At 40.8% G+C, this 26,654-nt stretch overlaps 1 protein-coding gene across 1 annotated transcript in view; it reads left to right on the top strand.

The window, feature by feature from the left end:
* The window catches only part of LOC120931549, a 45,829-nt gene extending 24,381 nt beyond the window's left edge, over positions 1–21,448 (top strand). The window contains exons 8-13 of the mRNA XM_040343110.1: positions 105–222; positions 5,751–5,871; positions 8,561–8,672; positions 12,211–12,323; positions 18,005–18,095; positions 21,064–21,448. Of these exons, the coding sequence (XP_040199044.1) occupies positions 105–222; positions 5,751–5,871; positions 8,561–8,672; positions 12,211–12,323; positions 18,005–18,071 (531 nt within the window). The 3' untranslated portion in view covers positions 18,072–18,095; positions 21,064–21,448. The remainder of the gene's footprint in view (positions 1–104; positions 223–5,750; positions 5,872–8,560; positions 8,673–12,210; positions 12,324–18,004; positions 18,096–21,063) is intronic.
* Positions 21,449–26,654: the final 5,206 nt, after the last annotated feature.

The raw sequence follows: 26,654 nt of genomic DNA on the forward strand, positions 1-26,654 counted from the left end.
AGATACATATCAGGAATATGAATTGTTGGGGTAACATATTGTTTAATGACATCGAATCTTTGCCCTTGCTATGTAAACTGCAACAATCTGCATTTCTTTCACAGGATCTCTCTTTTGGTTTAACTAAAGACCTGAATTGTCTGAACTGCCACAGCAAACTCAGCATTTTGACTGAAGCTGTCAGATTCCAGAAGGTTCAGCGGTACCCAAGTAAAGCCATCGGTATGTTATCTGTCATGAAATAAGTATAGGAGCTCTTATTGCTATATGCTGCTCTCCCACTAAAAATGCTTATCGCCTGCCTTTAATACTTTTTAAGTCAAAGATTCAGTGCAAGCATGCTGTTAATTCGTATTCAAATTTATACTTGCTCCCAGTCAGTGACTCAGAAATCATTTAAGCCAAAGCATCAAAATGACAACCAGTGAAATATGATTCTCATATGGAGAGGTCAGCAATGAGAGTCTACATATTTCTCTTATTTAAAATCAGATGATATTTTATTGAGGTTTTACAAATTTACAATACTCATAATCTTTTACAAATAAATATCGAAAAAGTGTGGCGTGCATTTGTATTCAGCCCCCATTACCCCTAACTAAAATCTAGTGAAACCAATTGCCTTCAGAAGTCACCTAATTTGTAAATGGAGTCCATCTGTGTGTAATTTTAATATCAGTATAAATATAGCTTTTCTTTGAAACTGTTCTAAAAGAACCTTGTTCTAGTGAACAAACCGCATCATGAAGGCCAAGGAACACACCAAACAGGTCAGGGATAAAGTTGTGAAGAATTTTAATATAGGGTTAGGTAATAAAAAAAATATACCAAGCCTTGTAAATCTCATAAAATTAATTTACATTTTTGGTTGTAACATGACAAAATGTGGAAAATGTCAAGGGGTATAAATACTTTTTCAAGGTACTGTAGGATAAACAGTTGAGTGCACAGTTGCAGGTATTTGAAAAACTGTTTTTATTGCCATACTTGGTTGCTAGGACTTGGTTCTGATAACATTTTTGAACATAGATACAACTGTGCTTATACCACAACTCAAATCCTTCCAGTTCCTAGATATCGAGATAATAATTATAATTGAAAATATGAGTACCCTTGTAGTGCACAGCGTTTTTAACCTTTGTCAAAATGTTACCCTTGTGTAGGGTGGGTGCTTCAGGCTCCATTTGAAAATATCCAGCTTCAAGACACGAGACCAGGGTGCCCTGTAAAAACACTGAGGCAAGATGAAGGGGGGAAATTTAACCAATTGTCTACTGAGGATATGTTTTCATTTTTTGCACACATGTCAAAACCTGCATTTTTGCTAGAAATCTCCATAAGCCCCCCGAAAGTATATATTTTTTTAAAACGGAGACCCTGGAGAATGAAAGGGCGGCAGTTGCTATTTTTATGTTGCACAACATTTTTGCATTTATTTATCAAGCATATATTTCTCTTATCGTCCATGGACGGACACAGCTCCTTAAATCTTGACATTTGGGTTATGTTCCTGTTCATAGGAGAGGACTAGGCAGAACATGTTGGTTATCTTAAAACATGTAACTTCAACAGAGTTACCCAGGGGGCGGTCCCTCCGGTCATAACCCCTCACCCTGCAGCATGCAGCTCAGTTTTTTCTTTTTTTGCCTAGCAGAGGAGGTGCACCCTGGCGGCTGCCAATGAGGGAGGACCTTCTGTCTCAAGGTCCCATACTTCATCCTGCTTTACAGTCGCTGGCTTTAATGGCATGGCTATTGAAAGCCAAGTACTAAGGGACCGAGGTCTGTCGGATTCGGTCATTTCAACCATGCTGAGAGCACGGAAGTCTTCTTTGCGGAAGATCTACCATCGCACTTGGAAGGCCTTCTCCATGTGCGAGGAGATGGAGTGGCGTCCATGGATTCGGTTTCCAGGGTCCTGCTGTTTTTACAGCGTGGTGTGGATCAGAAACTTGCCTTATGCACCATTAATGGACAGATTTCAACCTTGGCGACCCACTCGCTGGTAGGTACTTTTGTGCAGGGGGTTCGACATGTGCTTCCCCCCGATTACACCACCGCTTCCTCCGTGGGATTTGAATCTGGTGCTCTCGGCTCTTCAGGAGCCCCCTTTTGAGAACGTCAGAGATATTCCTCTCTTGACGCTCTCTCAGAAAGTGGCTTTTCTATTAGCCATTACATCTGTCATACGTGTTTCTGAGTTGGCGGCTTTGTCTTGCAAGTCTCCTTACTTGGTCCTCCGCAAGGATAAATCGGTGCTACGCCCGCAGCCTTCCTTTCTTCCGAAGGTAGTTGCAGCTTTTCACCTGAACAAGGACATTGTGCTTCCGTCCTTGTGTCCTCGACCGTCGCATCCCTAAGAGGCTGCAGCTACATACCTTGGACGTGGTACGCACTCTGCAGGTGTACCTGTCTGCCACAGCTTCTTTCCGGAGATCGGACTCACTGTTTGTGGCGGTGTCTGGTCCGCAGAAGGGCCTGGCGGTCTCGCCGGCCACTATTTCTCGGTGGATCAGGCAGACCGTGATCCAGGCCTACGCGGGCGCTTCCTTTCCCTATCACGGGCCAGGGCCATTGGTGCTTCCTGGGCTTTCCAACATCAAGCATCTGTTTTCACAGGTGTGTAAAGCGGCGACTTGGTCGTTCGTTCACACTTTTTCCAAATTTTACAAGGTTGATGTGAGTGCATCTTCAGATGCTTCCTTCGGCCGCAAGGTTTTGCAGGCTGTTTGAGTTTGCAACTCCTCCGTTGAGGAGCTCTGGTTGTTTGGGGTGAAGTTGGTTTTTGATTGCTGTTCCGACTCCTCGTTTTTCTGACACTGCTTGGGGACGTCCCAAATGTCAAGATTTAAGGAGCTTTGTCCGTTCATGGACAATAAGAGAAAAAGATTATACATGAATCTGCATGTAAAATAAGACATATGGGGTCACATAACGAATCAGTAACAATAAGCGGGTCGAAGCCATGATACGTTAGCTCAATGAATTCCTAAGGATGTATTTAGAGATCAAGAAAAGGAAAAGAAGCAGGGGCAGACAAAAGGGGGGCAGAGAGATAGGGGACAAGAATCAAGGGACAAGAATCACTCCATCATGGTACCAGGGCCACATCATCCAGGCCACACTCGGCCCAAGAGATAAACTCAGAAAGTATTAAAATGAATGATTTAAAAGCTTTTACAGGTCACCAGTTAACATTAACCAAGAACTATGGTCCTAGAATTGTTGCTCTGACGATACATGTGGTGCAATTGATGTTTATATACATGTGCTTGCCCTGTGCTGTGACTTTTAGATGAGGTGTGTGTGGGGGTGAAGGGGGTGATTTTAAAAAAATATATATTATTATTTTATCCGTTTTTTTTTTTTTTTTTTTTTTTTTTTTTTTTAACACTTTGTTTTACTATATTTCTATCACAAAGACATTGGAGGGTTATTTGACCCCATATGTCTCCCTTTCCCTACAGTGCAACTATTCAAAAACAGATTGTGTTTGAATAGCTGCATCCTCAGCTATGCTAGCTGGGAAATGGCAGGTGTGACCCTGGAAATTATGTAATATACAGTGTCTTGAAAAAGTATTCATACCCTTTGAAATTTTCCAAATTTTGTCATGTTACAACCAAAAATGTAAATGTACTGTATTTAATGCGATGGACTAACACAAATTGACACATAATTGTGTAGTGGAAGAAAAGTGATAAATGGTTTTACATTTTTTTTGCAAATAAAAAAAGGCTGCGCTGGTGGATACGAACACTTCCTCTCTCTGGAACGCACGCTGAGAGCCACGGGAAGTTTTAGCCAATAGGCGGCGCGTATACTCCGCAAATGCACCACCTATTGGCTAAAACTTTCCGGAAGTGACCTTACCCCCGTGGCTCTCGGCGTGCGTTCCAGAGAGAGGAAGTGTTCGTGTCCACCAGCGCAGCCTTCTCCTGGACACCGCATCCATCAAACCAACGGATCTCATTCGCTTCACAGACGCCCGGCATTACACGCCTGCCATGACTGTACCTTTTGTGAGTACCTCATTTACATGTGCCATTAAAAACTAATCTGATTTATTGCACTTAGAGTGGCACCTTTGTTTCATTCACCCCTTTTTCTGCGCAGCTCCAAATTTTTGCACTTCTCTATTTTTGATGTGATAGATCTACAAAAAAAATACTGTTCAGAATTGGTTGAAGATCCGTGGTGTGCTGGCGAGTAATTACTTTCAGAGAAATGTTACAATAATAAATGTGAACTCGCTGTAGTTTATCATCACGTTCAATAGATAATACATCACTTTTGGTCCTTTAAAGCGGAGTTCCGGCCACAATTTCACTTTTTAAATATAAATACCCCTGTAATACACAAGCTTAATGTATTCTAGTAAAGTTAGTCTGTAAACTAAGGTCTGTTTTGTTAGGTTGTTACAGCATTTAGACACTTTATAAAATAGAAATTGACTGGGGCCATCTTAAGTGTGGGCATCATGAAGCCAGACTGTATGACTTCCTGGATTTCAGCCTTGCAGATCTTGCACATGCTCAGTGCTGCACAAGCAATGTAATAGTTTTCAGATCAGGTTTCAGCACCTGTACTGTCCAAGTCACATGATTCTTCGAGAATGGAGTGCACAGACTCCTGGAAAGTTACACCCACTACATTCCCAGGAGTCTGTGCGGTGTAGGTTAGGAAGCATTAAGCACCTAGGTGCAGGAAGAGGGAAGATTAACTATTCTGCCTAGCAACAACACTTTGAAGGCATCTAAAAAAAAAAAAAATTTTCTTAAAGGACTAATGACATTTTTTTAAAACTACTGATGTAATGTCATATTTATGGGTGGAACTCCACTTTAAAGTAGAACTGCAGGCGAAACTTTTATTTTTATTTTTTATTTTGAATAGAGCAAGGGAGGATTATAACCGTCAGATTTTTTTTTTTTTCACCCTCTGTGACCTGTTGCAGAGATTTATTTTTTGAGAGAAAATCTCAGCAAAGTCCCCCTTGGAAGATTTCCCCACTATTACTTTCTGGAGACAGCCCAACATTTGGGATTTTCTTTTACTTTTGCTTTCAATGAAAATGTTAAACAGGACAAATGGAGAAAGAGAATCTCCTTAATGGGAGCACAGACAGCAATTCAATTTGCCAAGCAATCTAATCTCTCCCCACTGTCCAAAACTAAAAGAAAAAGTGTTGCCTTTTTGTTATACTTTAACCTGCCAGTTATAAAGGACTTTTAAAATAAAAATCTTTACATGTTTATTGGTTGTGTGCATTATTTTACAATAAATTACATGTAGTCTTACGGAGCTGTACATTGGTGTGGGCTTTATGGGCCTCAAAGAAATAAGTGTAGTGCATGTTGCTATCAATTTTAAACGCTATTTTGAAATGTCTTTGTTTGAAGATATTTTGTATCAGCACAAAGGCATTCTGTAATTTTAAACACAGTAAGCCCTTGTTCACATTGTAGCGACTGGTCATGAGATTTGATATGTGAAATCGCATGGCAAATATCACCCTATTGCGGCAATTGCATTATTCAAATCAGTGCAACGCCGACTTTGCAGTGCCACGATTTCAGATGCAACGTGCATAGATATCTGTACATGATGTTTCACAGATGTCTTTCAAGTTGCACCCGAAGTCGCACTGACATGCGGCTTTGAAGATGAAGGTACACAATATCTAAGAAATAGTCAATGTGAACGGATACTAAGAGTAGACCCTTTTCATAAACTATACTATTGTTACAGGGAATAAGGATCAGCACAGCTATGGTAGGAAGAAACTAAGAGATCCAGCAATACAATCGGGAAAACCTCTTCCGGATCAAGGAACCTGTAGACATTACAGGAAGAGCTGCCGATGGTACAGGTGAGACTTTAGCAGACCTAGAGTCGTCTGGGAAGATGTAACAGCATGAAGAAAAGTGCTGTACATGTTAACTGTAGTACCGTAGAGGAGGTGGTGTTACCTATACTCATAAAACATTGTTCTTTCAGTGTAGCCAAATACCTAAATGTTTAATATGAACAACGGGGTAGATTCAGGTACCGCTGCGCACTTCTTACGGAGGCGCAGCGTCCCGTTTTTACCCTGTGCCTACGCAAATTATCTGCGCTACGCTTCATTCATGAAGCAGTAGCTACGTAATTTGCGCGGGCGCTCCTTAAAAATGCCCGGCGTAAGGGTGCGTAATTTAAATGATCCCGTAGGGGGCGTGGATCATTTAAATTAGGCGCGTTCCCGCGCCGAACGTAGTGCGCATGCTCCGTCGGGAAACTTTCCCAACGTGCATTGCGGCAAATGACGTCGCAAGGACGTCATTTGCTTCAAAGTGAACGTAAATGGCGTCCAGCGCCATTCACGATTCACTTACGCAAACGACGTTAAATTTTAAATTCGCGACGGGTATAGGTAGCATTGGCTGCCCCTGCTAATAGCAGGAGCAGCCTTACGCGGAACTCGACGAGCGGAAACGACGTAAACTGAGTACGCAGGGCTCGCGTAGGGTTGTGAATCGGCGTTAGTATGCAATTTGCATACTATACGCTGACCACTACGGGAACGCCCCCTAGCGGCCATCGTAAGAATGCAGCCTACGATACGACGGCATAAGGAGCCTTATGCCAGTCATATCTTAGGCTGCAGTCGGCGTATCAAGGTTCCGGAATCAGGAGCATTCGAGACGCCGGCGCAAGTAAGCAATTGCGCTGCGTAACTATGGTTACGCAGACGCAATTGCAACCTGAATCTACCCCAACATTGTTTTCTTCATAGATGCCTGTAGAACAGATATTTTTAATTGATCTTGTCATAAGAGAAATAAAGAGGCTACCATTGCTCAACTCCATACATTACAATAAAAGTTGCTTGGCTGTTATGCTGACCCTCAGGCTTTAATACATTCAAGGTCTCTGGCCAGAAACGCCCAAATCCGAATGAGGGAAATGTTAGAAGTTATCTGCATGCTTGTTCTGGAACAGTGGGCCTAATCCTCAAAAACCCGGCGCAACGTAACTTTTTCCATTTAAGTTACACCCCCGCAAAATCTCTAACTAAGTGCCCGATCCACAAAGCACTTACCTAGAAATTTTGAGCGGTGTAACTTAAATCGGGCCGGCGCAAGGCGTTCCTCTTCTCCAAGGGGCGATTCCCATTTAAATGAGGCGCGCTCCCGACGTGCATAGCGCGAAATTACGTTACGTCGGGCTTTGTGGATTGCGACGGGACAATAAAGTTGCGTCGGGTAAAAAAAAAGATACGGCGCCAAAAAAAAAATTTTTAATTTAAAAAAAATCGCGTCGCGAGCAAGAAAGGTCTGTTTTTACAAGGTGTAAACAGTTTACACCTTGTAAAAGCAGCCCTAATTTTGCGTTTGCAAAATAAAACTTACGGAGAAAAAACGAAGCTGAAAAGCTTCGTGGATCTCCGTAAGTCCTAATTTGCATACCCCGAGGCGGCATTTCGACGCAAAATGCCCCCAGCGGCGGATGCGGTACTGCATCCTAAGATCCGACAGTGTAATTCAATTACACATGTCGGATCTTCGTCCTAACTATGGGAAACTGATTCTGTGGATCAGTTCCATAGATAGAAACAGGGATACGACGGAGTAACAGCAGTTACTCCGTCGTATCTCTTTTGAGGATTTGGCCCACTAACTCCAAAGTTTTGCAGCACAAGGGTATGGGCATGCCAGCTTTTTCAGGAGAGGTCAGCAATGGCAGTTTCCATGTTTCTCTTGTTCTAGGTTTCTGTTAAAGGAAACCCGTTGCAAGAAAGGAGGAGTCTGCCACTCCTGACCATTTGTGAAAATGCCTGTCTCTTGGCTGTTGTGATGACCTAGTGTCCTTGTTGATTTCTAAGCCGCTAATCTGGAACAAGTTTACAGGAGACTTTTCTGACTTCTGTATTTATTCCAGGTCAATGATTTCAAAAGTATTGAAAGCAGAGACAGCAAAGCAAATCGTATTTTTGGAACGTCACTAACAGCAGTCTTTATATTTCTCTTGGTACAGGTTTCGTTCAAAACTTTGTAAACCAGATTGCCAAGATCCCAATTTATGTTTGTTATTAATTCACATCCAAGCTGCTGGGAATGCAACAAAAAATTATAAATCAACTGGCTTTGCCCTGATTTATTACAAACGTGTTGGTGAACATCACCTAAGGAGTAGTGTAGCTTTTTGGTGCAGTTTTAATTTTGTTTTTGCAGAGCAGCTGCTAGGGTGACTGCCCTTAATTTTCATTGTGTTTTTCTATCTCTGTACACACGGTCGAACGCCAGGCGACCGGTTTAATAAAAACCATCCGACATCCGTCCCATGTGTATGGGAGCCGTGCTGGAAAACCAGCAGCCGACCGCCTCCCGATCAGCGCTCTCAGCCAATGGGGCGAGCGAGCGTCTCCCTGTCAGAATACAGCAGGGGAGATCGCTGTACTAACATTGGAACGCTTGAAAATTTACCAGGCTTTTCTAAGTGCTTTATGTATCTCAAGTGAGATCCGGACTCTTATCTGTAGCAGTTCTGATCCCTCTGGTTTTTATTTATAACGGCAGGTTTCCATGCTGCGGGAAAGCTTATCCATGTGATGCCTGTCATGATGAAGTTGAAGACCATATAATGGAGCTAGCAACTCGCATGTTATGTGGTTTTTGTGCTAAAGAGCAGGTGAGCTGATTTTTATTAATTTTTTTCAGTAGTTACTATTAATGCGCACATCCAAATTTCATCCAGCAGATGGCAGCCAAGCTATTTATTTTGCAGAATGCGAGTCTCTGTAATCTGCTTGCGCAGTTTGATTGCATGTGTAACCCCTTTGCTTGGCAGATGTAAGTTTGGAAACACGGCAGCTGATTTTGTTATACGCTTTAATGGCTTTATATCTGTACTGATTTTTCATTCATCTAGGATTGTTCCAGTTCCCAAGATGTTTCCAAATTCTCAATACTTTGGGGGTTATTTACTAAAGGCAAATCCACTTTGCACTACAAGTGCACTTGAAATTGCACTGAAAGTGCACTTGGAAGTTTAGTTGCTGTAAATCTGAGGGAGACATACAAGGAAAATAAAAAAACAGCATTTTAGCTTGCACATGATTGGATAAAAAAATCTGCAGAACTTCCCCTCATTTCAGATCTACCCCTCAGATTTACAGCGACTGCACTTTCAGTGAAATTTCAAGTGCAAAGTGGATTTGCCTTTCATAAATAAACCAAATTGTGTCCCTTTGGTGAAGTTCTAATTTTTTTTGACACTTTTAGCTTTTTTGTCCTGTTTAGATTTGCATTAAGATCATTATTTACCAATCTGTTTCCTAAAGCACAACCGGCAAGTCATGTTTTAAAGATTTGCCCATCTTGCACTGGTGATATAGGCCTTGTTCACACAGATAAGGCCTTAATTGCATGAATGGGCTTTGTTTGTTTTTTTTCAGAGATTTCTAGCTTCCAGGTGCTGCATGCGGGCAGCCCATTGAGGTCTGTTAAGATGCAGCAGCTGCACAGATACAGCTGCTTGTCCCAATATGACAGGCATGTCATATTGGGACAAGCATCTTGTTTATATGTATTATTCCTGTTGGTGCTACAAATCGTATATATACAGTACTTTGAAAAAGTTATCATACCCCTTGAAATTGTCCACATTTTGTCATGTTACAACCAAAAACGTAAATGTATTTTATTGGGATTGTATGTGATAGACCAACACAAAGTGGCATGTAATTATAAAGTGGGAAGAAAAATTATAAATGGTTTTTTAAATTTTTTTTTTTTTTTACAAATAATCTAATAAATCTAAAAAGTGTGGTGTGCATTTGTATTCAGCCCCCCGGAGTCAATACTTTGTAGAACCGCGTTTCACTTTTAGGATTAGGGAAAATATAAACACAAAAAGCGTCTATGTGGTGATGCGCTGCCAAAATGAGCCTAGACTAAGCAGCCAACACAACAAAAGATAGATCACTTTTTGTCACAAATACAGCATGAAAAAACAAAAGTGTGGCGCTGATGAAAATTGAAAAAACAAAGTCCATATGATAGAACAATTGAAAGTATTGAAAAACCAAAGTCCACAGTAGAACCAAATATCTGAAGCAGGCGAGAGACAACAGCGTATAGATTCTTTAAACCATGAAGATTGATGTAGATGTCTGCTTACCAAATGTGGAGACTTGAATAGGTTTACACCTATCAAGTCATACAGGCTTTTAGGTAAATAAGACCTGATGTCATCTGCTGGTGGAAAGGGATGTGAAATCCAATGGTCCTTCCTCCTGGATGTTGGTAGATTAGCCGGAAACCATGTAGAGATCTCAGACACGAGAATCGATGATTGACCAAAAGGAAAGTAAAGCACACATAGCGTGATACTGCATACGGGTGAAATTTATTTTGAGGAAATAAAAAATTTTTACACTCACGTGTGACCGGAGGTAATATAAGCGCTTGTACAATAAAAGGCAGAAAGGGTCAATGTCTTCTCCCGACGCGTTTCGATCGATAGATCTTCGTCTTGGGGCGAAAGACGAAGATCTATCGATCGAAACGCGTCGGGAGAAGACATTGACCCTTTCTGCCTTTTATTGTACAAGCGCTTATATTACCTCCGGTCACACGTGAGTGTAAAAATTTTTTATTTCCTCAAAATAAATTTCACCCGTATGCAGTATCACGCTATGTGTGCTTTACTTTCCTATTGGTCAATCATCGATTCTCGTGTCTGAGATCTCTACATGGTTTCCGGCTAATCTACCAACATCCAGGAGGAAGGACCATTGGATTTCACATCCCTTTCCACCAGCAGATGACATCAGGTCTTATTTACCTAAAAGCCTGTATGACTTGATAGGTGTAAACCTATTCAAGTCTCCACATTTGGTAAGCAGACATCTACATCAATCTTCATGGTTTAAAGAATCTATACGCTGTTGTCTCTCGCCTGCTTCAGATATTTGGTTCTACTGTGGACTTTGGTTTTTCAATACTTTCAATTGTTCTATCATATGGACTTTGTTTTTTCAATTTTCATCAGCGCCACACTTTTGTTTTTTCACTTTTAGGATTGCCTTGTATTTGGCTCCATCCATCTTCCCATCAACTCTGATTAGCTTCCGTGCCCCTACTTAATAAAAGCATCCTCACAACATGATGCTGCCACCACCATGTTTCACAGTGGGGATGGTGTGTTCAGGGAGATGTGCAGTACTCCTTTTCCACCACGCATAGCGGTTTGATTTTAGGCCAAAAAGTTCTTCTTTCCACTCTTCCATGAAATCCAGATTTGTGGAGTGCACAACTAATAGTTGTCCTGTGAACAGAGCTGTGGATCTCTGCATCTCCTCCAGAGTTACCATGGGCCTCTTGGCTGCTTCTCTGATTAATGCTCTCCTTTGCCCAGTCTGTCGGTTTCAATGGACGGCCATGTCTTGGTAGGTTTGCAGTTGTACCATTCTCTTTTTTCATTTTCGGGAGATGGATTAATCAGTGCTCCGCAAGATGTTCAAAGCTTGGGATATTTTTTTTTAACCTAACCCTACTTTTAAACTTCTCCACAACCTTATCTCTGACCTGTCTGGTGTGTTTCTTTGCCTTCATGATGCTGTTTTTTAACTAAGATTCTCTAACAAATCTTTGAGGGCTTCACAGAACAGATGTATTTATACTGAGATTACATTACACACATGTAGACTCTATTTACTAATTAGGTGACTCCTGAAGGGAATTGGTTCCACTAGATTTTAGTTAGGGGTATTAAAGTAAAGGGGGCTAAATACAAATGCACGCCACACTTTTCAGATATTTATTTGTAAAAAAATTGGAAAACCATTTATAATTTTCCTTCCACCTCACAATTATGTGCCACTTTGTGTTGGTCTATCACATAAAAAAATCCCAATAAAATACATTTATGTTTTTGGTTGTAACATGATAAAATGTGAACATTTTAAGGGGTATGAATACATTTTCAAGGCACTGTACATGTGATATGTAGAACATCATCTGTTGTCTGTTGTCTGTTGACGTGGACAGCACACCCAAGCTGTGTGCACTGAGAACTACTGACGTATATTATGGTTTACTCTGTGATTGCCATTGAGCCATTCATGTGCCGTTCTTCTTTTTTCAAAGTGCGCAGTAGCTTAATGTATTTATTTTATATTACTGTGGTTTAACTGATTTTTTTTTTTTTTTTTTTTTCTGTGTAGCCATATAATAACGGGAAGCCCTGCATATCATGTGGGAACATGATGAATAAGAACCTGCAATCCATACACTGGGAGGGTGGCAAAGGTTGCAGAAACAAGATTAAGATGTCTAGGTATGTAGAGAACCACTGTGCACTTAACTTATTCATGACAATCAGGTGACAGTATATCTTATTCGTACAGTAAAGTGCATTGGCATGATATTAATAGACCCTGGCTATAGGAAGCTACCTTCATATGATTGGACACAACCTTGGGAATCCCCCTGCAACCCTATTTCTATGCTTAACTATTTTTTATTTACTTCAAATTCTTTAACCACCTCAATACTGGGCACTTTCGCCCCCTTCCTTCCCAGACCAATTTTCAGCTTTCAGCGCTCTTGCACTTTCAATGACAATTGTGCGGTCATGCAACACTGTACCCAAATACATTTTTTATAATTTTCTTCACACAAATAGAGCTTTCTTTTTGTGGTATTTATTCACGACTCCGTTTTTTTTTTTGTTTTTTTTGCGATATAATCTGTAGGGCCGCAACAATTAATCGATTATGAAATTAATCGATTACAATTTTCATAATCAATTAATCGGCCAGTAACATAATGGGGTTAAAAAAACTAAACTCAGCCCTTTATAGTACAAAAAAGCAAATCGCTACTGTAAATATTACTTTCACTGTCCCACGGTAAAAAAATGAACCCCTTACAGTAGCGATTATTTGCTCTTTTTGTACTTATTTAATTTTTTTAACCCCATTATGTTACTAAACATCTCAGGCCTGGGTCACACCTCTGTTTTTTTGGTGCTTTTTGCAGAAACACACTACAGTTCATTTACATGTTTTCCTAAGGGACACGTTCACATCCATGATTTTTTTTCAGCTGCTGCGTATTTGGAAAGGGCAAGGACTTTTTAACGCAAAACGGTGCTATTTTTTTTTTTTTGGTTCAATATACTTCAATGGAGAAGCTGCAGAAAAGCATGTAATGTGTTTTTTGCTGCAGTTTGTGTTTTGTAATCTGCCCATCAACAAATTGGCCCCAAAAAAATTAAAAATGCAAATTTGTTTTATTTATTTTTGTCTATTATCCGATTAATCGATTAATCAAAACAATAATCGGCCAACTAATCGATTATTAAAATAATCGTAGGTTGCAGCCCTAATAATCTGCTACTGGTTTGATAAACATTTGCGCAAATACTGCGTAGTCTAAAAAATCTGTAGCGCCTTCTTTTTCTTGTACTGATCATGTGCTTTCATAAAATATATGGTTTGGGGTGGTGTTTCACAAATTCTGAAAGCTATAAGTGAAAAAATAAAAAAGCAAAGGAATTGCAAAAATGGTCTGGCCACCTGAGGGTACAACATGGAGCACATGGCCTGGCAGCGAAAGGGTTAAAGGATAAGTTCACCTTTTTTTTTTTTTTATAAATTCCAGCTCCCTTATGTACCATTATACCATTAGTGAACTTATTTTGCAGAAATAAAACATATATATATTTATCTTCACACCCCTTGCCTCATTGCCCAGCTGGCTGTATGCAAAAAAAAATCTCTATTACTTCCAGGATGGACCTTGGGGTATGACACAGGAAGGAGTTCACCAGCTCACCTCATTGGCGCACACACTCTGCATTATCTCCCCTCCTACTCCAGCATATCACTCCCGCGCTATATCAGGTGCATGTTTTTTCTGTGCAATCTTTATTGAATATCATTCTCACTAAATACACAACACAACCATAGATCATTCACCTGTCAGTGTGTGGGAGATGAGCAATCAGATAACAGCCTATGTGGATAGAGCTGTAAAATTGAAAACAAGAAAAGTATGTCCTGCAGTATATACCATCAACTGTGTAGTGCAAGGGCCTGCCTGATTGGATACAGAGTGACTGGATAGATGGTGTCTCCTCCTGTTATATAGTTTTGATAAATCTAAAGGAGATTGTACAATATCTGTATAATTTCCTTTAGATTTACCAAAACTATGTAATAAGGATCCATCTATCTATCCATTCACTCTGTATCCAATCAGGCAGGCTCTTGCGCTACATACAGTGGATATAACAAGTCTACACACCCCTGTTAGTTTTCTGTGATGTAAAAAAAATGAGACAAAGATAAATCATTTCAGGAGAAAATATGGCCCAACCGTGACATTACCAAGAGCTGGGTGTCCCTCCAAAATTGATAAGAAGAAACCTTGTTAGTGAGGCTGCCAAGAGGCCTACAGCAACATTAAAGGGGTTGTAAAGGTTTGTTTTTTATTTTCTAAATGGGTTCCTTTAAGCTTGTGCATTGTTGGTTCACTAACCTTTTCCTTCGATTTCCCTTCTAAATGTTTTTTTTCTTTGTCTGAATTTCTCACTTCCTGTTCCTCCTCAGTAAGCTGTTCTGACTGACTTTCCACCGCTCAGATGATGGTGGAAAGCTTACTGAGGAGAAACAGGAAGTGAGAAATTCAGACAAAAAAAAAAACATTTAGAAGGGAAATCGAAGGAAAAGGTAAGTGAACCAACAATGCACTAGCTTAAAGGAACCTAGTTAGAAAATAAAAGCAAACCTTTTCAACCCCTTTAAAGGAGCTGCATATCTTGCAAGTACTGGCTGTGTGGTACATGTGACAACAATCTCCCGTAAAAACAATTCTGAAGTCTCCAAAATGTGGGAAAATGTGTTATGGTCTCATGAAACCAAGGTTGAACATTTTAACCAAAATTCCAAAAGATGTTTGGTGCATAAACAACACTGCGGGGGGTTATTTACAAAAGGCAAATCCACTTTGCACTACAAGTGCACTTGAAAGTGCAGTTTCTGTAGATCTGAGGGAAAGCTCTGAAATTAGGGGAAGCTCTGCTGATTTTATCATCCAATAATGTGTAAGCTAAAATGCTGTTTTTTATTTTCCTTGCATGTCCCCCTCGGATCTACAGCGACTGCACTTGAAAGTGCACTTGTTGTGCAAAGTGGATTTTCATTTTGTAAATTAACCCCCTGCATGTCGCCAAAAGTACACCATATCCACGGTGAAGCATGGTGGTGGCAGCATCATGCTTTGGGGCTGTTTTTCATTAGCTGGAACAGGGGCCTTAGTCAAGGTGGAGGGAATTATGAACAGTTCCCAATACCAGTTAATATTGGCACAAAACCTTTTAAGCTTCTGCTAGAAAGCTGAACATGAAGAGGAACTTCATCTTTCAGCATGACAACGACCCAAAGCACACATCCAAATCAACAAAGGAATGGCTTCACCAGAAGAACATTAAAGTTTTGTGATGGTCCAGCCAGAGTCCAGACCTGAATCCGATTCGAAAATCTGTGGGGTGATCTGAAGAGGGCTGTGCAGAGGAGATACCCTTGCAATCTGACAGATTTTGAGAGTGTTTTTGCAAAGAAGAGCGGGTCAAATATTGCCAAGTCTAGATGTGCCATGCTGCTAGACTCATACCCAAAAAGACTGAGTGCTGTAATAAAAATTAAAAGGTGCTTCAACAAAATATTAGTTTAAGTGTGCGCACACTTGCAACCATATTATTTTATTTTTGTATTATTTTTATGCAATGGAAGCGTAACGGATCAATTTGAAGATGGACATAAAGTTTAAAAACTATTACTTAAGGGGATGTCCCGCTCATGGTACGCTGTTGCATATATTTTGGGACTGTCCCAAGTTAAAAGACACCTGGCACAAGGCCAGCAATGTGATTGATAAAATTGCCGGCCGTAGTATCCCTCTTACACCCTTAATCTGCCTATTATTCTGCCCTATTCAGGATATTCCAATATCAAGCACAAGGCTTATACACACATTTCTCTCCTCCATTCATTGGGCCATAGCCTTTAATTGGCGCTCCACTTCGGTACCCTGGCCACAGATTCTCAACCGTATGACAAACATCAAACTCTCAAAGAGAATTCACCATACGCTGTATGATTCTATGCCTCAGTATCAAAAAAAATGGTCTCTCTGGGACACCACGCTTTTGATTCAAGATTAACTACTACTAATCATAACCCTTTCTTCCTGTACAATGTTAATTATCAGTGATACCTGTATACATTTCTGTAACATCATTGTTATTCTTTTTTGTGTACCTTGACCTTTTCTACAATAAAATCGTTTGTAAACAAAAAAACTATTACTTAAAAAGTTGAGTATAATACAATTATATACATTTTTTAAAAAGTGTCCATTTCGGTTTTCGGCCAAGTGCATCCTTGGTTTTCTATTTTGGGCCAGAATTGAAATTTCTGTACACTGCAAGTTATAGTGGTACTCCCAAGCTTTGCCACTATCCAGTCATCTGAAGGTAGCAACCAGGGTCTATGAATATCCAGCATATGTCCTGTACTGTACGTGGATTTTACAAGGCTGGCTATACATTATACAATTTTCTTGTTCAATTACCTTTAGATTTACCTTACTCTTTAACTATGTAGTACAAAGGCCTTCCTGATTGCATACAAATTGAAAGTGTTTAAGTTTGACCTCGTATTATTTGGTTTTGGTAAATTTAAAGTTAAATTGTACAATAAAATGGTATAATGTATATGCAGCCTATGTCAGGATTTTTTTCTCTCTACTTTGTAGGTCAGTATTTTAACTTTAAATATTTGTATTGGGGAGGGATAGATTTAAATAATTTTGTAAGTTTGTTGGTGTGATGTTTTAATGCTCCTATATGAATAAGCAGAAAAATAAACTTGCTTCACGTTGCCAGACTTGAAGTTTGGTCCAGAGTTCGACAATTCCAGAGCGCCAGGTCGCTATTGCGACTAGAGTTGGCGACCTGGCGAATGGGGTATCCTGCGTCTCCGTTCCCCCCCGCTGCGCGATCGGGCCGGTAATTGAGGCCGTGCTTTGTGGCCTACTGCAGGCTTATAACTCCTAGTGTAGTCTGGCGCCATCTTGTGGTCGCCGCTGGTATGACAAGAGACAACCAGCAATACTAATGGGGATTTCTGCCTGTATTTACTGCCCGCCCATCTCTTTCTCAAAGTGGAGAAGAGCAGGAAGTGATTGTGGCCACCATCTGGTGCCTTTTGCCTAATGGTGAGAGTGGGGGGGAGCTGGTTTAAATGGCTTCATATAGCCTTTTTTTTTTTTTTTTTTAATGGCGCTTTTTTTTTTTAAGTAAAAACTTTTTTTTTTTTTTTTTATTAAAATGATTTTATTATTTGTCATCTCCCTGCTTCGCCTCTTTCACCTCTTTTTATATATGTTTTTTATTCTAACACCCTAGAGAATAAAATGGCGGTCGTTGCAATACTTTCTGTTACACTGTATTTGCGCAGCGGTCTTACAAGTGCACTTTTTGGGGAAAAAATACACTTTTTTTTAAATAAAAAAATAAGACAACTGTAAAGTTAGCCCAATTTTTTATTTTTTTGTATTGTGAAAGATAATGTTATGCTGAGTAAATTGATACCCAACATGTCAAATGTGCGTTCGCTCGTGGAATAACGACAAACTTTTACCCTTTAAAATCTCCATAGGCGACGTTCAAAAAATTCTACAGGTTGCATGTTTTGAGTTACACAGGAGGTTTAGGGCTATAATTATTGCTCTCGCTCTATCAATCACGGTGATACCTCACATGTGTGGTTTGAACACCGTTTACATATGCGGGCGCTAATCACGTATGCGTTCGCTTCTCCGTGCGCGCTCGGTGGGACAGGGCGCGTTTTCTGGCTCCTAACTTTTTTAGCTGGCTCCTAGATTCCAAGCAAATTTGTCAAACCCTGGTTTCGTCTGTCATATAATCTGAAATTCTGTGATCATTTTCAGGAAAGATAAGCAAAAATATGCTAATAGCAACAAGACTGTATCACGGAGAAGCACAATCAAGAAGTAACTTCAGTACAACACTGTGCAAATGGTAAGAAAATGTTTGCTTTTAACAACTTCATCACTTTCAAATTGCTAAGTCTTGTATTTGTTGTGGGGAATCAGACTGATAGAGTTGAAATAGTTATTCCTGCCTAGCTGTGGTCTCAAGTACTTCCCTGGATATTCTAAGGCAATCCAAAGCCAACTGGGAATTAGTCCGTTTCTGGGTCAGCACCAGGGCCTTATCACAGTTGTAAATGTTTAATACAGTTCATTAGGGAACCTCTCATGGAGCATACACAAATCATGCAGGAACAATGGCTTTAAGACTTGTGTAGATGGTTATTTGCGCACATCGGCTGCAGGCATCATCCCAGTATAACAACTTGAAGTCCAGCGAAGTACAGGTACATAGCTGGTGGTCAAGTGGTTAAGATGTCTCAAACAGAGGTCAAAAGCAAGCTACATGTGCCCATTAACACACATACAGTGCATTAAGAAAGTATTCGTGTTACAGCCGTATTCCAAAACTGATTAAGTTCATTATTTTCTTCAAAATTCAACAAACAATACCCCATAATGACAACGTGAAAGAAGTTTGCTTGAAATCTTTTCAAATTTATTAAAAATAAAAAAAATCCCATGTACAGAAGTATTCACAGCCTTTGCTCAATACTTTGTTGAAGCACCTTTGGCTGTAATTACAGCCCAAAGTTGCTTTGAGTATGATACTACAATTTTGGCACATCTGTTTTGGGCAGTTTCTCCCATTCTTCTCTGCAGCCTCATCAGGATGGATGGGGAGAGTGGGTGCACAGCCATTTTCAAATCTCTTCAGAGATGTTTAATCGGGTTCAGGTCTGGGCACTGGCTGGGCCACTCATGGAAATTTGCAGAGTTGTCCTGTAGCCACTCCTTTGTTATCTTGGTTTTGTGCTTAGGATCGTTGTCATGTTGAAAGAAGAATTTTTGTCCCAGTTTGAGGTGCAGAGTGCTCTGGAGCAGGTTTTCATCAAGGATGTCTCTGTACATTGCTGCATTCATCTTCCCCTCGATCCTGACTAATCTCCCAGTTCCTGCCGCTGAAAAACATTCCCACTGTATGATGCTTCCACCACCATGCTGCACTGTAGGGATGGTATTGGCCAGGTGATGAGCAGTGCCTGGTTTCCTCCAGACATGACGCTTGCCATTCAAGCCAAAGAGTTCAGTCTTTGTTTCATCAGACCAAAAAATTTTGCTTCTCATGGTCTGAGAGTCCTTCAGTTGCCTTTTGGCAAACTCCAGGTGGGCTGTCATATGCCTTTTACTGAGGAGTGGCTTCCGTCTGGCCACTCTACTATACAGGCCTGATTGGTGGAGTGCTGCAGAGATGGTTGTTCTTCTGGAAGTTTCTCCTCTCTCCACAGAAAAACGCTGGAGCTCTGTCAGAAGGACCATCGGGTTCCTGGTCACTTTCCTGAATACAGCCCTTCTCCCCCAAGCGATCAGTTTGGCCAGGCGGCCCGCTCTGGGAAAAGTACTGGTGGTTTCAAACTTCTTCCATTTATGGATGATGGAGGTCACTGTGCTCATTGGAACCTTCAATGCTGCAGACATTTTTCTGTACCCTTCCCCAGATCTGTGCCTCTGAAAAATCCCGTCTCTGAGGTCTACAGTCAATTCTTTAGACTTCATGGCTTAGTTTGTGCTTTGACATGAACTGTTAACTGTGGGACCTTGTATAGAATGGTGTGCCTTTCTAAATCATGTTCAATCAACTGAATTTTCAACAGGTGGACACAAACCAAGTTGTAGAAACATCTCAAGGATGATCAGTGGAAACAGGATGAACCTGAGCTCAATTTTGAGTATTGTGTCAAAGTCTTTGAATACTTACAGTGTATATAAAAAGTCTAGGTTTCTGTGATGTAAAAAAAATGAGACAAAGATGAATAATTTCAGAACTGTTTCCACCTTTAATGTGACCTAATAAACTGTACAACTCTGTTGAATAACAAATTTAAATCTTTTAGGTGGACGGAAGTTAAAAATAAAATAATATGGTTGTATAAGTGTGCACACCCTTAGACTAATACTGTGTTGGAGCACTTTTTGATTTTATTACAGCGCTCAGTCTTTTTGGGTATGAGCCTATTGGCATGGCACATTATGACTTGACAATATTTGACCACTCTTCTTTGCAAAAACACTCCAAATCTGTCAGATTGCAAGGGCATCTCCCAGGCACAGCTCAGATCACTCCACCGATTTTAAATCGGATTCAGGTCCGGGCTCTGGCTGGGCCATTCCAAAACTTTAATCTTCTTCTGGTGAAGCCATTTCTTTGTTGATTTGGATGTATGCTGTGGGTCATTGTCATGCTAAAAGATGAAGTTCCTCTTAATTTTCAGCTTTCTAACAAAAGCCTGAAGGTTTTGTGCGAATATTGACTGGTATTTGGAACTGTTCATTCCCTCTACCTTTGTACCGATAAAAATCGCACATCGCCGCCATTACTAAAAAAAAAAAAAAAATAATTATAAAAATGCCATAAATATATCCCCTATTTTGTAGCCTCTATAACTTTTGCACAAACCAATCAATATACGCTTATTGCAATTTGTATTACCCAAAATATGTATAAGAATGTTTTGTAGCTCGAATCTCAACGCTTAACATCTAAATTTCGGCTGTGTCTGTTCACATCAGGGCTTAGTGTGGCTTGAACTTTGTAGTGTAAACAAAAGTACATAAGCGTCTCTTGAGCTACAAGTTTCAAGTGTTTTTGGCCCCAACAGACTTCAATGCCAGTATCTGAAAAATGTGTGAAAATACATCTAGCACAGGTGTTTTTTTTTTTCATAGTAACTAGCTTTCCATCGGCTAAAAATAATTAAAAATAAATTGTTCAAGTCTCGGAGGCCCATAAAAACACCTGTACAAATGCTTCAAACATAAAGCCTGCAAAACAATCAAAGATGCTCAGCTCAAATGTGAATGCTGCCATAAATCTGTTTTGTTATTTCTGTTCACAGTGTCTTCATAAATACTGCACTTGATTGTGACAAAGATGATGACCTAGGAAAGAATCTGAGAAGTCAAAGTTCATACCAAAGAATGCAGACACCTTTAGTGATGGTGTAAACTTATTTGGAATTGTGGAACTGCAAGAAAATCTCTGGTTAATTTTGCTTTATTGATAATGTTTTAGCCTGTAATTTGACAGCGTTGAATAAAAAAAAAAAAGACCTGCACTTCTGTATCATATACAACTTTGTTTCCAAAAAAGTTGGGACGCTATGTAAAATCTACATAAAAACAGAATGCAATGATTTGCAAATCTCATAAACCCATACAGGTAGTCCCCAGTTTACAAACAAGATTGGTTCTGTGGGTTTGTTCTTAAAGGAGTTGTAAAGGGAAAAAAAATGTCACCTTAATGCAATCTATGCATTAAGGTGAAAAAACATCTGGTGCGCCCCCCGAGCCCCCATTTTACTTACCTGACCCGTCGAAAGTCCCGCGATTGGTCCCAAGATCTTCTTCGTCGCTCAGCCTGGCCGCTGATTGGCTAGAGCAGATGGATTGAGAGCAGTGCAGCCATTGGCTGGCGCTGCTGTCAATCACATCCAGTGACGCGACACGCCGAGCCGAGTGATACAGTGAGCGGCTATGGCCGCTCGCTGTATCAAGGGAGCGCGCCCGCAAGGACTCATCACCATGCGAGCTCTCTCGCATGAATGTGGTGAGTTCTTGCGGGGAGGACCAGAGACAGCAGCCGAGGGACCCCAGGAGACGTGGATCGGGGCCACTCTGTGCAAAACGAACTGCACAGTGGAGGTAAGTATAACATGTTTGTTATTTTAAAGGAAAAAATGTTTCCTTTACTAACGCTTTGAATATGGAACAGGTACATTTTTTACTCCAGCCAGTTGTTACACTTAGGCTAGCATAGGGAAGGGTTAACACCCCTGTAGCATTTATTTTGCTGTCTGTGTCCCTGTTCAGAAGATTTCACCTCACTTTCTGACCCTGTGACAAATTAATTTTGAAAATTTTGGGTTGTTGTGGAAACAAGGATTGGTGATAAAGCTTCAGTGGAGACACATTTTCACATGATACTCTTGCAGGAGTGAATTTCCCTTCTTAGGTGTAAATTTCCTCTCATCTCCCTCCATTTGTAAGCATGAGTCGTGTGCAAGTCAGATGTTTGTAATTTGGGGACTGCCTCTATTTTATTCACAATAGAAAATGGAAAACATATCAAATGTTTAAACTGACAGATACCATTTTAGGAAAAAATAAGCCAATTTTAAAATCGATAACAGCAAAACGTCTCAAAAAAGTTAGGACAGGGCCATGTTTACCACCGTGTAGCATCCCCTCTTCTTTTAACAACACTCTGTAAATGTCTGGGAAACGAGGAGACCAGTTGCTGGAGTTTTGGGAGATGAATGTTGTCCCATTCTTGGCTGAGCATATGCTACTCTAAAACCTGTATTTTAGCATTGATGGTGCCTTTCCAGATGTGCAAGCTGGCCATTCCAAACACTAATGCACCCCCATACTATCAGAGATGCAGGCTTTTGCACTGAGTGCCGATAACAATCTGGAAGGTCCCTTTAGTCCAGAGGACGCGGCATTCAAGGTCCTAAAAGAATGTCAAATTTAGATTCATCTCACCACAGAAGTCTTTCCCTTTGCAACAGACCATTTTAAATGAGCTTCGGCCCAGAGAAGACAGCAGCTTTTCTGGATCATGTTCAGATATGGCTTCTTTTTTCCGTTATAGCAATTCACCTTGAATTTTTGGATGGTACAGTAACCTGTGTACACCGACAGTGATTTTTGGAAGTATTCCTGAGCCCATGCAGTGATATCCATCACAGGATCATGCCTGTTTTTAATGCAGTACTATCTGAGGGCTCGAAGATCTTGAGTATCCAGTATTGCAGTTCAGCCTTGTCCCTTGCGCACAGAGATTTCTTAAGATTCTCAGAATCTTTTGATGATATTATGTACTGTAGATGATGATATATTTAAGTCCTTGCAATTTTTTGTTGAGGAACATTATTGTGAAATAGTTTGACAATTTTTAGACCCCGCTTTTCACAGGTTGGTGAACCTCTGCCCATCTTTACTTCTTAGACACCCTGACTCAATCATAATACTTACCTGTTACCAATAAACCTAATTATGGTAGTTGCAAATTGTTCTTCTGCTATCAATTTCAAAATGACCTTATTTGTTTCTTAACATGGTCCATTTTATCAGTTTAAACATTTTTGATATGTTTTCTATTGTGAATAAAATAAGGGTTTTTGACACTTGCAAATAATTACATTTTGTTTATGTAGATTTTAGACGGCACCCCGACTTTTTTGGAACTGGGGTTGTATGTTTAGGAGGGGCTTTTTTTGTTTTAAGAGCTAAAAACTCAAATCATGCAATAAATTGGATAATGTGGGAACGTCTACTATTAATGATGCTGCTTGCTTGGTGAATTGGAAGCTTGGTGAATCGAAGATAAATGGCTACAGGTTGGAAATTAATGCTTGTAATACAGAAGTGACACACAAAGTCATGTGCAGAAACTCTTGTAGACACAATTAATAGCACTTATTATAAATGTGTAAACATTTTAATAAACTGACAGCATAATTCAGTAAATTAACATTGATTATTGATTTATTTTAAAATTATTTATTTACAGCTTTCTTGAAAGGTCACTTGCACTATTTGAATGTAATTCTCTATCGGTAGTTTGTTGTTTTTTTTTTTTTCTATGGAAATGGAAATCGGTCATTTAGGCTCCTTTCACACAGGCGTACTCCATCGCTACGGAGTCCGCCAGCTCAGCAGGAGATCTGTCCGCTGATCTCCACTGAGCCGGGGCGGATGACAAGCCCCTCTCTGCTCATTGAGCGGGGAGGGGCTTGTGCAGCGCCGCTGTCTCCTATGGAGCGATCTGATGAAAACGGACAGCGTGTCCGTTTTCAATAAGATCTTACCTGATCCGCCATGGACGGATGGGAAAGTATCGCCATACGTCTGATTTTGGCTGATCGGGTCGGATGTCAGCGGACATGTCTCCACTGACATCAGACACTCCATAGGACTGTATGGAGCGGTCGTTCAGATCTGCTGTCAAAACTGACAAGTTTTCAAGTGAAAACTGATCATGTGAAAGGGGCCTTAATCATGAGCACAGAATATTCTGTAACTTGGAAACATATTTAGAAAACAGACCTAAGTTTGCATTGTCTACTAAAGCATTTCATATTATTTGGATAATTTTTGTTCTGTCTGAGATTTTTTGTGGAGTTTAACTATTTTTCTGAGTTAACTGAATATCAAGATACATTTCCTTTTGTGAGAGATCATCAGGGTTTTTTTTTTGAGTTATGATTTTTATTGTCCACAGATTGCATCATGTTTACTCTTGGTGAGACTCCTTGAGCTCCATTTTCCCTTCTACCCCTTCTACTAAACTCAATCTGTCCCTATACGTGTATGTACAGCCCTGGGTATTATTGCCAAACATCCCTTGGTTCTGTTATGGCTTCGTATGGCCGGAAGTGGTCATCCCGGGCAACCGGAAGTGCTCATTCCGCCATCTTAACTGTTTCCCATTTGCCCTTCCATTCACCCCATCACAAGAAATGGTCATTCCAGAAGTGCGAAATCCGCCATTTTGACTAATGTAACACTGCCCATTTTGTTCATCTTATTGCATACACGTATAGGGACAGATTGAGTTTAGTAAAAAGGGATAGAAGAGAAAATGGAGCTCAAGAAGCAAATTAATAACATTTATAAACTCCCTGGAGTTTTACAAAGCGGGAGTAAAGGGCAATGGTTCCAATAGTTAGAATGGCGCAAGACCACTTCCAGTTGACGTAGACCGGTCATTTCCGGCCATAAACAATCTGAAGGGGTATAAATAACAGGAGAAATATTAATACAGCAGCTTCCTGATGACGCAAACATTTTTGAGACACGCATAGAGGCTGCTGGGAGAGGATTCACGCGTCACGCCGCCAATCGAGAGAGAGGCTCGCAGGTTACGCGGACATAGGAAAGCAGAGGGGAACACGCACTTTTTTCTACCCCGCATACACGGCTGGAGAAGCTGGGTGCCGGCATGAAGGCACAGCAATATGTGAGTGCAATAGTCTTTTAGTTTTAAATCAATGAAAGAGTTTTTATTTACTACACTATGATGGCTTTCTTTATCGTACATCACGGGACACAGAGCGGCATTCATTACTATATGGGTTATATGGAGTACCTTCAGGTGTAGACACTGGCAATCTCAAACAGGAAATGCCCCTCCCTATATAACCCCCTCCCATAGGAGGAGTACCTCAGTTTTTCCGCCAGTGTCTTAGGTGTTAGTCATGGTTTAGCTTGCCTCCACATCCTTGGGATTAGGTGAGCTAACCGGTTCTGTCCAAAAAAGCCTCAGCGCTAAAGTGGTCAGTAACCGGACCCCAAACCCTTGGGGTATAGCCCATAATGCTTTTCTTTTTAGAGAGCTGGACCCTGGGCCCAGAACTTAGAAACCTTTGGGTGCCTAATGTTTCTGTTGCCAGAGTGCTATATGGGCCCAGGACAGTGGATCCTTCATAGGAACCCAGGGCCTGAAGGTCTAGACATCCCCACCGAGATGGGGGAAGATTGGGCCTCTTGCTTGGCAAAGTCCTGCGGCATGGAGCAGGTAAGTGAGGGGAAAACTTGCGGAACTTGGTTCTTAGCAGGTTTTTTCTGGGGGGTCACAGGGGACATGCCTAAAGTTATGCACTGCATCTGGCAAACTAGTCACATATCATAAAGATAGGATGGCTCTATATGTATTATTCCCCATAAGATGTGACCTCCCTTGTAGTGTTGGAAAAGCATTGAGTGGGGCCTGTGTGATATAAAAGTATATGTGTGTGTCAGAGAGCTGTGCTTACCTGCAAGCCTCCAGGCGATGCTCCATTCAGTCTTCCTCCTCACGGCCTGCAAAGCAGGCAAACCGCTGACCTCCTCATGGTTCCAGGCTGCAGGCTGCAGTTTGCTGGAGCAGAGAGGTCCCTTCCTCCCAACCCCACCCCCCCCCCTGTCGGGAGGGGCATTTCCTGTTTGAGATTGCTGGGGGGGAAGGGCGGGTCAGTGGCTTAAGGAAGGGGCGGCCCTTCCTTGTTTGTTCCATATAGCTCATTCAATACTTTGGAACTGAGGAGGAAAGACCAGAACGGCAAGCACGGGGCGCCGAGGACACACAGTGGCCAGAAAGAATATTGCAGTCTTCAGAAAGACTGTTTTCAAGCCTAGGAATAGGCTGTTTCTTTTCCATCTCATAGTTTTTCTTGCAATACTACTCAGGGGGACAGAATGTTTTTTCTTTCCTAGATTTGAAAAAAAAAAAAAAGATTTTTTTTTGAAAAAAAAAAAAAAAAAAAAAAAAAAGTGTCATCTAGGGGAGAGGAAGCATTTTTTTATCCCCCAAACAGGTGTTTGGGCATTTAACTATTTATAAGTCCCAGGTACCAATAAGTAGCAGGTGTACCTCGGTATTGTACCATGGCATCAAAAAACAAGGGTACAAGAGGTGGGGATTCCCCCAGAGAGTCTGAGGTCT

The sequence above is a fragment of the Rana temporaria genome, chromosome 3 (genome assembly GCF_905171775.1).
Source record: "Rana temporaria chromosome 3, aRanTem1.1, whole genome shotgun sequence".
In the NCBI taxonomy this organism is placed as follows: Eukaryota; Metazoa; Chordata; class Amphibia; order Anura; family Ranidae; genus Rana; species Rana temporaria.